Genomic DNA, 13,044 nt, shown 5'->3' with positions numbered 1-13,044 from the left:
TTTATGCTGCACTTTAAAATTTTATTGATTGTTACGTGTGTGTGTGTGTGTGTGTGTGTGTGTGAGATCACTAATGTTTCAAAAATTGGATTTATAGGCTTTTTGACTAGGAAGTAACTTATTTTTGTAGATTATTCAGGTTCAGCTCCAGAAATTTTAAATAGCTTACTCGAAGTCTTTACAGATATTTAATGGTAAATTTGAAACTAAAACTCAGACTTTTCTCCAAATCTGATGTTTTTAAAATAAGTTTGATAATGGTATTTGAGTATCTCCTGGTTCTTATAGAAAACTTAAAAATAATCCTAATTATTTTTTAAATTGGGTACACTGTATTATAAATGTATTTTCAAAATTATTCTTTCTCCTTTATTTTACATTCTTGATAATATTCTCTCTCAGTATTTTACAGTTTTTCATTTTCATTTTTTGTAGAGTTGGAAAATATTTAAGTCTCAACAAATGAATTCCATACTTGAACTCTGCTGCATTCCTGTGCCACCTCCTCCATTAGAACACTGATCTTACAACAGAGGTAAAATCATAGAATTTAACTTTTTAAAGGATAAAGAATGAAGTTCCCATAGTTAGACATGTTGGAATTTTTGGTAATTTTTGGTGGGTAGCTTCTGTTTACAAAATGTTCCCTTGGTATCTCCAGTTATCTTGAAGAGATCTCTAGTCTTTCCCATTCTATTGTTTTCCTCTATTTCTTTGCATTGACCACTGAGGAAGGCTTTCTTATCTCTTCTTTGAAACTCTGCATTCAAATGGGTATATCTTTCCTTTTCTCCTTTGCTTTTCCCTTCCCTTCTTTTCATAGCTATTTGTAAGGAGTTTTTACCTAGGAGACTTGAAATAATCACATCTTAATTATTGCCTTTTAATTTTACTTTTGAAAGTGTTTCCTTTTTAATTGTTGTCTTTAAAATTTTTTGTTTCCTAAACTTTGCAGCTCTTAAATTATTGAATTTACTCAGCATAATTGTATTTTCTAACTACATCTAGATCAATGCTGTTTATGAAATTTCTTTGATAATGTCTGTGTTCTACATCTGTGCTTCTAATATGGGAGACACTAGCTACATGCAGCTATTAAGTGCTTGAAATGTGGCTAGTGCAAGTAAGGAATTGGTGGGGTTTTTTTAATAGTACAGTTTTGTGTGTGTTTGGTTTTTTCTAATTTTTTGGGCCATGCCATGTGGCTTGTAGGATCTTAGTTCTGTGACCAGGGATCAAACTGAGACCCTCTTCTGTGAAAGCTCTGAGTCCTAACCACTGGACAGCCAGGAAGTTCCCAGGAATTGATTTTTAAATTTTATTTTATTTTAATTAATTAAAACCGGACAGTGTAGCTTTAATGTTTTACTTAGAATTTGGTATTTACAATAGTAGCATGTGTTAAGTGCTTTGTTTCATACTTATACCTTGAAATATATAGATAATTGTTGACCTTGTTTGAAAATTTGCAATAACAAAACCATTTTTTACTGTCATATGTCACCCTGATAATTGTATAGCTTTGTTTATCCAATAATTTTGGTCCATGAGAAATCCTTGAGAGCAGTTATCATCGTTTAGCTCACTGCTGTCTGTTAACTTATTTAATCTTAAAAAAAAATTCTTTGACATAGGTAATCCCCATTTTATAAATGAGGGATTTGAGACCACAGATTAGTTAAGTAACTTTCTCAATATAACTTGAAGGTCATGGAGCTGGAATTCAAACTCAGGCAGTCTAGAGCAAAAGCCTGTACTCTTTATAACCAGTAGGCCATAATGCCTGTTAACTGAGTGACTAACACGTCACTCAGTTGTGCCCGACTCTTTGTGACCCTGTGGACTGTAGTCCATCAGGGGGCTCTGTCCATGGAATTCTCCAGGCAAGAATACTGGAGTGGGTAGTCATTCTCTTCTTCTGATCTTCCTGACCCAGGGATACAAACCCGGGTCTCCTGCGTTGCAGGTGGATTCTTTATCATCTGAGCTACCAGGGAAGCCTAGTTCTCTCTAAATTGTCAGTTTCTAAAGAAGAATACATATACTGATGATCAGCTAAGACACAATATATATCTGTCTAGGTAGTGAAGAACTTTACTTGTACAAGTATTATGAGTTTTCTTTCTGACAAGTAGTTATTGACCTCTTTAAGATCATATTTCAGCACTTTATTTTTTTTAATTTTGTTTTATTCAGATCTTGCTAATAAAGGTTGCCATTTCCATGGTCACCAAAAAGATAATCATTTCCTGTGATAGACTTTTTAATTTGTTTCATACTCTGAAAGTGAGGCAGTATGGGCCTGAATTGATCTGCATGCTAGAATATCAGCTTGATTTTTGCTTTTAAATATAGCTTTTATATACCAGGTGATGGGATGAGTATAATGTGCAGCAGAAGAAATTATTTTCAGAATTCTGTATTGTCTGTTTAAATAAAAAGAGAACTTGCAGTATGTTAATAACTATGTTCATAGCCACCTCTAAATGCTAAAAGATGCTGATTCTAGTTAGAAGACATATATTTAAATTTTTTCTTTGTAACTGACTGGTTACAAAAGAAGGTACTAAAATATAGGATTTTAGATTTAGAAAGTAACTTATTATTGTAGCAACCTGAAGCCCAAAGGGTTTAAGTTATTTGTCCAAGATCGTATAAGCTTTGTGGTTCATTGATTCAGCAAATAGACATTAAAGTGAAAGTGAAGTCGCTCAGTCGTGTCTAACTCTTTGCGACCCCATGGACTGTAGCCTATCAGGCTCCTCTGTCCATGGGATTTTCTAGGCAAGAGTGCTGGAGTGGATTGCCATTTCCTTCTCCAGGGGATCTTCCAACCCAGGAATTGAACCCAGGTCTCCTGCACTGCAGGCAGACGCTTTACTGTCTGAGCCACCAGGGAAGCTCTAAATAGACATTAAGTACCTGTTATATGTCTGGATACCATAAAATACTTGTTAGCTTTGAGTTCATAGTGAGCACTTAATTGCGAGCAGAACAGAAAATGACACTTCTATTCTCATGGGATTTGTAATCTGTTAGGAAAGATAGACAACAAGTAGTAAGGTTTAGTAAGCAAGGTATAAAATCCATGTCCATAGGAAGAAAATGAACTGTATTTGTTTGGATGGAAAATACTGGAGAAGGGGAAAAGGGCTTCTGTCTAGATAAGTGGTCAAGAAAGGCCTGCTGAGACTAACAGGATTGGAATAGTTATTGTAGGACAGCACTACAGGCTGGAACAGAATCCCTGGTGTGAAGGTGTGCATGAAGTGATAGAGACACTGAGAAGTGAATATGGTCAGAACAGAAAGCTCTGGGGGGAGAAGTATGAGCTGTAAGAAAGGGACAATTACATTTTTCAACTATAGATTTTAGTAGGTATTAAATTCAAATTCCAGCTCTGCCACTTAAATTGTATTGCCATGTGTGGATCACTCAAACTTTACACTTTAATTTTCTTATCTGTTAGATAGGGATAACAGCTATTTTATATAGTACATAGTATTCTGAAGATTAATTATGTACTGCTCATAGTAGATACTTATACAGTGTTTACCTTAAGACATCTATTACCTGTATTTTTGAAATGCAAGAAATGAAACACAAGGTTTAAGTATAGCTGGTAAGGGGGTACGATGATTTAAACATAGTTAGAATGATGTCCAAACTTTCAGTTCAAAGATAAATAGGTCATAGGTATGTAATGCACACATAGGGAACATAGTCAATAATATCGTAGCAAATTTGTGTGGTGAGGGTTGGTAACTGGTTTTATTGCAGTGATCTTTTCATAATGTATAAAAATATCAAATTGCTGACATAAACCTGAAACTAGTATAATATTGTATGTTAATTATAACTCAATTAAAAAAAATAAACATAGCTAGAGTTAGTGACCTAAAGCCTAATCTGCCTCCAGAGTCTGTGCTCAGTATGTGTCCTGGGAATCCTTTAAGTGGATCTGTGGAGTTAAAGCTATTTTTCATATTAATACTAAGATAGTATTTGACTTCTTCACCGTCATTCTCTGGTGAATATACCTTGAAGATTTCCAGCAACAGATTGGATGCAGAGGCAAGTATAAAATTTGCAGAAATTGTAAAACAGCACTATTCTTGTCACTAGAGTTGTTTTTGTTTTGGAAAAATAAAGTTTATTTTTAAAATGTTATTTGTTAACATGTAATGGACTTATATAATACACTTGAATTTAATGGATTTATGTAATAAACTTGAATTTAATGAATTAATAAGCTTGTAAAATGTAGGAGTGAAACAGTGTCTACTGAGACAAAAAATTGAGTCTAAACCACTACATTCTATTTCCTGTCGTTAAATCAGATAAAGTCCAAAAAGTAGCTGATACAGTGTTTATACTTAAAAGGCTTGCTGATAACTTTCTTTTTTCTCACTTTCAAGACACATTTTTTCACATTTTTGAAATCAAGATGTATATTGTCCAAATATGCTTTTCATCAGCCAGGCAAGTAATTTTGAAATAGCAGTAATCATTCATATTTGGTGTTTTGGGAATTTAGCTTTGTGTAATCATTTATTCAGTTATCATTTCAGTTGATTTTAGGTAAACCACATAGGGTTGAATTGTTAACTGAATTTTTGCCCCTAATTGTTACTTAAAATGTCTACAAAATATCACAGTTATAATACAGTTTTGCAGTAATAATTTTCTCAGTAGAAGATTGCCTTATTAACATGGCAGTTAATTCAAAGATGGCAAAATTGTCAGATCTCTGTCTCTAATTTCACACCTGAGCAAGGTTACTATGAATGACTCCTACATCTGGGAGAATATCTGCCTGTCAGAAGTTTCTGGATGATTTTGAAAGAGGCTCTTAGCTTCCATCTGTATTTAATTTGGAAAAAATAAAATTAATAAGCTTAATCAAACAGAAAATGCAGAAGATGTTTCAGGTTTTGTTATGACCAAAAGTAAGTGTCATTACAAAGGTGCTAAATAAATTGAGTTCATAAGCACAGATAATTAAATCAGATGTTTGAGTGCCTGCTATGTGCACAGTGCCTGTCCTTGTGACGTACAAATTCTAGTGGGAAAGCCAATAATAAGTAAATAATTGGAACATTGTATGTCAACTATGCCTCATTAAAAAAAAAGATTATTTACAGATTTTGCTAAAATGATATGAAGGAAAGGACAGAGTGTTAAGGGTTGGAGGGAAGAGCATATAGAGGCAGCCGATATAAATAGACACAGGGGACTTCTATGAAGAAGTTAACATTGAACAGTCATATACAAAGAACCAGGAGAATGTGGCAAGTGTAAAGAGACTAAAGGTGGCCAGAAATGTAAGGGATAATTTTTAAAAGTCTTACGGGATTATATGGATAAGCTTGTGCTCTTATCCTTTAGTTAAGCATTTTGTTTCATTTTAATAAAGGGTTATTTCTTATTTTCTACTTATATTTGTTAATAAACTACTGTCTTAAAATTAGTATCATAAAATCAGGTAAGTATGGTGTTTTGGTTATAATTATTATTAACACCACTATATTCTTCTGCCTAAAGTTAATTAACTTGCAGTCACATTAAAAAAAAAAAAACAGTATTGATAGAAACCAAAGTGATTTGACATTGCAAATTTGTTTTTATGGGAGATATCAGATAGAAATTTAAAAGGAGAAATTTAACTTGGATGTAATACTTTTTTTTAAACTGAAGGTAGTCATCAGGATTACTTGGGGAACTTTTTCAAACTGTATATTCCGGGCCCTGTATCAGTTAGGGATTCCAGTGCAGTATATATCAGATTAAAAAGTTTTGTGTTTCTTTCAAAAAATAACGTTTGATTTTCTTTTTAATTTTTAAAAGCTGTTGATGTTCTTTGTAAAGAATTTGAAAATTTTTTGATTAATTGTAGTTGCTTTTTGTTGTCCTTTTCTATAAAGAAGTCAGTGTAGTCAAAGTATAGATATTTCCTAAAACATATAAATAATCATAATTTAAGTCATTTTCAGTATTTTAAATATTTATCTAAAAACTTGTTCATTTTGTTTTTTTTAAGTATTTATTTGTGTGTGTGTTAACTATAGCTAGTTTGAAATGATGAAAAAGAATCACAGTTGCAGCAAGAAACTATAAACTGTTGACCCTTAAACAACACTGGTTTGAACTCAGCAAATCCACTTATACTCAGATTTTTTCAGTAAATAGATGCAGTGCTACACGGTACATGGTTGGTTGAATATGCTGATAGGGAGGGCCAGCTGTGGGAATTGAGTATCCTTGGATTTTGGTATTCACAGTGGATCTGGAACCAACTAACAGAGAAGATTTTACTTAGGAATCAACTTAATTTGAATGTTTTGATCTGTATGAAGAAAACACAGAATTTATACAGGCATAAAAAAGAAGATTTTTAATAAAGAGCAATGCTATGCTTCTGTATTGGATGACTCGATGATGTGAGGATGTCATTTGAAATTAATTTGTAAATTTAATTCCTATGAGGATGGAGTATAGAAAAAAAACTTATCAGTACAAGTCTAATATTTAACTGGAAGAATAAAGCGGGCAATAATAATGAAATACATTTTTAGGAAAAAATTAATATGGGACATGTACTATTATAAAGTGTTAGTCATTCAGTCGTGTCCAACTCTTTGTGACCCCATAGAGTGGATCAGATCAGATCAGATCAGATCAGTCGCTCAGTCGTGTCTGACTCTTGGCGACCCCATGAATTGCAGCACGCCAGGCCTCCCTGTCCATAGAGTGTATAAAGTGCGTTATAAAGCCACAGTAATTAAAATACTATAGTCCTGGTACAAATTGGGAATAACAGCTCATAAATAGTTCCAAATATATGTGGGACTTTTTGTTGTTCAGTCACTGAGTCGTGTCCGACTCTTTGTGACCCCAGGGACTGTAGCACGCCACGCTTCCCTGTGCTTCACTATCTCCCATTATCTGCTCAAACTCATGTCCATTAACTTGGTGATGCCATAAGGGTATGGGACATTTCCTAACTGAAATACCATTATTAAATATAAAATAATTGATCATTCCTTGATTTAGTATCATCCAGTATTAAGTAATAAGTCATACAATAAGTCATGTTTAACCTTTTCCAATTATGTTAAGCTCTTTTTTAATGTTAGAATCAGAATCCAAATAAGATTCATATTTTGGTTATTGATTTTTTTTTAACATCCCTTTTAATCCACTCATTTTCCTTTTGCAGTTTATTTGAATAAATCCGTCAGCCTATCTTAAAAGCATTTGCTACTTGAAAATAAGGAGCATTTCTTATTCCTTTTTGTACTCCTTGTTACAGTGCATTATATATGGGTATTTAGGGAATGTTGGGGGGATTAGAAAATCCAGTTTCTTTTTTTGGATAGAAATTTATTATGAAATGTGACACATTCAGGAAATATTTTCTTTTTAGTAAAGAAACTTTCATTTCAGTTGCTTTGGAGACATTTCCCTCCCTGCTCAAGAAATTTCTTTTTTCTTTTGGTTACCCTTTTGAGTCATAAATTAAAAACCCCAAACCTTTGTTGTCTGCCTCACTTAAAAAATAATACATATGTATTGTTACTTTTTTGTAATTCAGAGTTACACAACTAGAATATCCTTAGTTAATCCTTCCCTCAGAGGTAAACACTGAATAGTTTATATATTTTTCCTCCCAGCTTTTCACATTTATATAATTTTTGATGAAATTATAACTTATATACTATTATACAACTTGCTTTTTCTACCTGGACATTTTTCCATTTTAGAAAACAAATCTACCTTCTTCAATGGCCTTATTTTGTATAGTGTGTATATATGTGTATGTTTATCATCATTTTGCTGTACATATATGACCCTTGATTTCTAACTTTTTTACCTTTGTAAAAATCTGTCCCATTGTTTATTCTATTATGTATAACTTATTCCAGTTGTATATTTGGTAAAAGCAAGGCTTCCCTTGTAGTTCAGTCAGTAAAGAATCTGCCTGTAATGCAGGAGACCTGGGTTCGATTCCTGGGTTGGGAAGATCCCCTGGAAAAGGAAATGGCAACCGACTCCAGTATTCTTGCCTGGAAAATCCCATGGACACAGGAGTCTGGAAGGTTACAGTCTGTGGGGTCACAAGAGTTGGACACAACTGAACGACTAAGCACACACACTAGGCATGGACTGTACATTTGTCTTGGGTAATGTGCAGTTTGATTTTACTTAGTAAACTAGCTTTTGTTACTTTGGAATATAGTTGTTGGGGAAAATATAAAAGCATTAGGCAATTAGGTTTCAAACATATCATTAAAGATAGAACTTATTTCTTTATAAACAGTTTTGTTTTAATTGAACACTAGTCTGAAACTGGAGCTTGCCCAGTGGCTCAGCAGTAAAGAATCCACCTGCGATGCAGGAGCTACAGGAGACACAGTTCAATCCTTGGGTTGGGAAGGTCCCCTGAAGTGGTGCATGGCAACCCACTCGAGTATTCTTGCCTGGAGAATTCCATGGACAGAGGAGTCTGGCAGACTTCAGTCCATGGGTTGCAAAGAGTCAGACATGACTGAAGCTACTTCCAGGAAGGCAGTCTAAAAGTAAGCCTCCTTATCTAAAGTATGAGCTAGATGAGTTTCTCCTTAAATGAAAGGCACACATCATTTACTTTGATAGTTTCTGTAAGTAACACTGTCCTCAAATTCAGTGCCTTTTTTTTTTTCTTCCAGAAAAGAGGAATAGAAGGTAGAAGAAGATGCTGGGATCTGAACGTGCTGTTGTGGAAGAATGGTTATCAGAATTCAAGGTAAATTGCATTGAGGATGAGAATGTGTCATATGATTCTGTATGTTGTAATTCAGTGTATATATGTTCATGGAGAAACTGAAACAAAAGTTATAAAGTGGGAATGGCAAAATATGAAATAACTTGTTTCTGTAATTAAACCTCTTTAAAAAGACACTAATGTGAATAATTGCAAAAGACCCTGATGCTGGGAAAGATTGAGGGCAAGAGGAGAAAGGAGCAACAGAGATGGTTGGATGACTACCGACTCAGTGGACATGAGTTTGAACAAATCTGGGAAATAGTGAAGGACAGGGAAGCCTGCTGTGCTGCAGAGTACATGGGGTCACAAACAGTCAGACATGACTTAGCAACTCAGCAACAACAACAAATGTGAATTATGGCCAGAAGATAATATGTAAAAATGAATCTAGTTGTTAGGATTGATAAGGTAATATATAAATTTTAAGATATATTCAATAAAAGAAGGGAAGCCTCCAAGCTTTAATAAGGCACAGAAATCAAATTTGTGCCTTATATTTTTATTTCCTGTGATTAAAAATCACTCATTAATTTGACTAAAAACGGTATAATTTATTAACACTATAGATATAAGTGTTTTATGAAAATAAAATACAGGAATTGAAATTTATCCCACGCTGTTTTTTTTTAGACTAAAGTGACTCATTTCAGCAAAGCTTGTGTAATACGTGATTTCTAATCATTTCTCATGGTTGACTAGTTAGAAGAATTGTATAACATCCTAATTTATTTGTTTTATTAGCTCATGGTTATTTCATGTATTAATTATTTTTTACTTTTCTTAATTGACTCTGTTATAAATCTTTTTGAGAAGGACTCATAAATTTAAGTTTTTGACTTCTCAAATATTAAGTTCACTTTAAGTTTCCTTTGATTTTTCTTTTAGGCATTACCTGACACTCAGATCACCAATTATGCGGCAACTTTACACCGGAAAAAAACACTGGTACCAGCCCTCTATAAAGTTATTCAAGACTCAAATAATGAGGTAGGACAGTTTATAAGAAAAATGATTTTATTGTACTACATAAGAAATACGTGTACTAAAACACATATATGTAAGTTTTGTAGTTTTCTTTAAGTTTTGTTTAATCCTTCCAATGGGACTGGAAAACTTTCTTTCTGCTTTTTTTCATTCTGATAGTTGCTTTGGCTTTCCCCATGACCCCCCTCTCCATGTTTTTTAATGTTTTGATTAAATTTGTTACGGTTGAGGATAATACATTTTGATTCTTGGTTTGAGTGACCACCATCTTAGGAGAGTATTAATTTAATTCGAAACTTTACTCTGTTTCCTGTTTTGGAATGTTTCCTTTCCTGGAATCTAAATTTTAGCCATACACCGTTTGAGATTTATTTAAGTATTGTTTGCAGTCCTTCTATTGACAATATAGAACTCTGTGTAATCACTCTAATCAGAGAATTCAAACTGGTAATGTGAAATGATGCTGCTAGTAAACTTAGCTTGAAAATGACCAGAGAAAGCCTAAATAATCACAATAAATAAACTTAGAAAAAGAGTTTGCTGTTGTTTAGCCTTGTGGTAGAAGGGGGAAAAAAGTGCAGCTATTGACTCTATATGTTAACTTATGCAAAATACACACATTACCTTTCCATTAACATAATAGTATGACATACAGTTTTATCACCACTGGATTCATGTATGCTTTAAAATGAAATGAAAGGAACACACAGGAAAGTAGCTTCTTATCTTCCCAGATACAGCCTCCAAGAGTGCCTCTGCTGTGTACTGGAGTGAGTTTGAAGAAGTTCAGGTAATCATCTCCTAACCAGCAGCTTAACTTAAAGTGCATCTTCATTTTTGTCCTATCACTAAAAGCTTGCTTATTGACCTCTTTCTTTCCTGTCTCCTAAACTTGGATTGGCTCTCAGTTGGGCTTGCATCTGTTGCTATTTGTAGCAGCAACCGCAGGACTCATTTGCTTCTTTTTCTCTTGCTGTGTATTTTTGAATGTTTTGTAACTTTAGGTATGATAAGGGACACATATGCATATCTTTCTTGGTCAGGAGTTTTCAGAATTCTCTGTGAATATTGAATGTATGTATTCCCTTGTTTTGTCTTAACATTAAGCTTTGCTTATTAAAATATACTTGTTTTATGCTTTATTTTTAAATTGTAAGTTCTTCATGGGCAGGGGTTATATATTTTTATATCTGTTTATATATATATGTATGTATGTTAATTCCCTAGAATGTAGTATTTTATCACTAGTAAATATTGATTAGAAGAATAGTGAAATACATGGAGGGAATTCCTTGGCCAAGTTCTAATCACTGGACTGCCAGGAAATTCCTGTAGAAGTTTAATATTCCATATCATGGCCAACCTGTACTATAACTTGTTTAATCTCTAGACCAACATGTTACTTTTTATGCTTTCCCTCCTTCCAGATCCCTTAGTCACTGCAGCAGTTCTGCTTCTTCCGCTTCCAGAAAACCATTGACCCTACTGCTTCTTTATGATTTAATTATTCTTCTGCCTCCCTGCAGATGTCTCACTTCCCTCTTTTCTTAGCTACATTTTCATGGTCCATCATTATAGTCATTCCCTTGCACGCATTCTCAGCTCCTTTGCTTCTCATTCCCTTAATTCATATTTTTTGGGCAAAATCTCAACACTGGATAAAATCCACCCATCCATCTACTTCATGCCTGTACCTGAGCAACTCAGCGTACCTGGAGAAAACAGTTTTGTTGACTTTCTCCACTTAAATGCAGGACTGAAAATTAAAAATGAGCATATAACATTTCATTGTACACTTTCCCACTGTTCATTTTATTCCTTCTTTTTCCTCACACTTACCATCCTTCCTCATTTTCAGTTTACTTTCTGTGTCGTTATAAAAGAAGGAAATAGTTGGAAACTATTTTCCTACTCAGCTCTGCCGCTCTGCCAGCATCTCTGGTCAAACTCTCCTGCTATTTCTGCTATTCAGTGGATGAAGTGTCTCAGATTGTATCAAAAACTATCTCTTCCACTTGGGCCTGGATCTCATCTTCTCTAACCACCTCAAAGATTGCTCCTGCAATTGCCAGCTCTTTTTCTTCTGTCGTTGATTTTTTTTTTCCTTTCTTAATGAAAGGAATATGATAAACGACAATATTCTATTTTTAAAAAACCTTCCTTGATTTGCCTCCTATTTTATTATCTACACCATTTTTTCTGTCCTCCTTCCCAGTGAACTTTATAGTATTCCTGTTCAGCCTTTGCCTACTTGTGCTCATTTCCTCTCCTCATATTTTTTCATTACGCACTCATATTTGGATTCAGTCTCCATTATTCCACCCAAACTGCTCTCAATGCATTCATCCTATGGCATGCCTCTTAGTAATTATCATGTCAAAACTATTTGCTGAGTTTGAGGAAAGTGTAAGTTATTCTTAACATCTTTTGCTGTAGGTGATAGCACCATTTAAGTATGTGTTAGTTGCTCAGTTGTGTCTGACTCTTTGCAACCCCATGGACTATAGCCCACCAGGTTCCTCTGTCCATGGAGTTCTCCAGGAAAGAATACTGGAGTGAGTTGTCATCCCCTTCTCCAGGGGATCTTCCTAACCCATGGATTGAACCTGCATCTCCTATATTGGCAAGAGGATTCTTTACCATCTGAGCCACCAGGGAAACCCTATCTACCTATATTTCTATTTATTTACGTATTTATATGCTGTGCCACATGGCATGTGGGATCTTAGTTCCCCAGCCACGGATTAAACCCAGGCCCTTGGCAGTGAAAGCATAGAGTCCTGACCACGGGGACTGCCAGGGAAGCACCTTTCTCTTTTTCAAGCTCTGTGGGGAGATCATTTCTGATTCTGAGAAACTGAGAACATGATAGCATGATACATATGCTTGGAATTAAAGATTTTAACAGTACATTGGCAAGTTTTTAATAGTCTTATTTGCAGTGGTATCTGATGAAAATTTACTGGATTGCCAGTCACTCCTCTGCCCTCCTTTTAAACAAAAAAAGTACTAATTTTGGTTAATCTATATTTCTTTGCAGTGCTTATTAAAATACAGTTTCTACATGCTAATGTACTTGCTACTGAGGACAGGAAATAAGGTCTTTATAACAGACAAATCATAATAGTACCACAGCCAATGAAATTTACAGAAGGCAATTTTAGAGTCTTACTAAAGAGGAAAGTAGATTTAAAACATGGACATATATTTTTAATACATAAATTTATGAAGGCAACAGTGTTTAATTCCCCTAA

At 34.3% G+C, this 13,044-nt stretch overlaps 1 protein-coding gene across 5 annotated transcripts in view; it reads left to right on the top strand.

The window, feature by feature from the left end:
- Window positions 1-13,044, top strand: part of FAM126B (family with sequence similarity 126 member B) — a 64,666-nt gene that overhangs the window by 15,566 nt on the left and 36,056 nt on the right. For 4 of the 5 annotated variants that reach the window (XM_025277977.3, XM_006080512.4, XM_006080513.4 and 1 more), the window contains 3 exons: window positions 436-535; window positions 8,709-8,785; window positions 9,692-9,793. In XM_025277977.3, the coding sequence (XP_025133762.1) occupies window positions 8,735-8,785; window positions 9,692-9,793 (153 nt within the window). In that variant the 5' untranslated portion in view covers window positions 436-535; window positions 8,709-8,734. Of the gene's footprint in view, window positions 1-435; window positions 536-8,708; window positions 8,786-9,691; window positions 9,794-10,524; window positions 10,581-13,044 lie in introns of those variants that run through there. The other variant, XM_006080515.4, reaches the window with a different exon arrangement.

The sequence above is a fragment of the Bubalus bubalis genome, chromosome 2 (genome assembly GCF_019923935.1).
Source record: "Bubalus bubalis isolate 160015118507 breed Murrah chromosome 2, NDDB_SH_1, whole genome shotgun sequence".
Classification (NCBI taxonomy): Eukaryota; Metazoa; Chordata; class Mammalia; order Artiodactyla; family Bovidae; genus Bubalus; species Bubalus bubalis.
The sequence above is the reverse complement of the archived record's forward strand: the minus strand, read 5'-3'. Positions and strand labels throughout refer to the sequence as shown.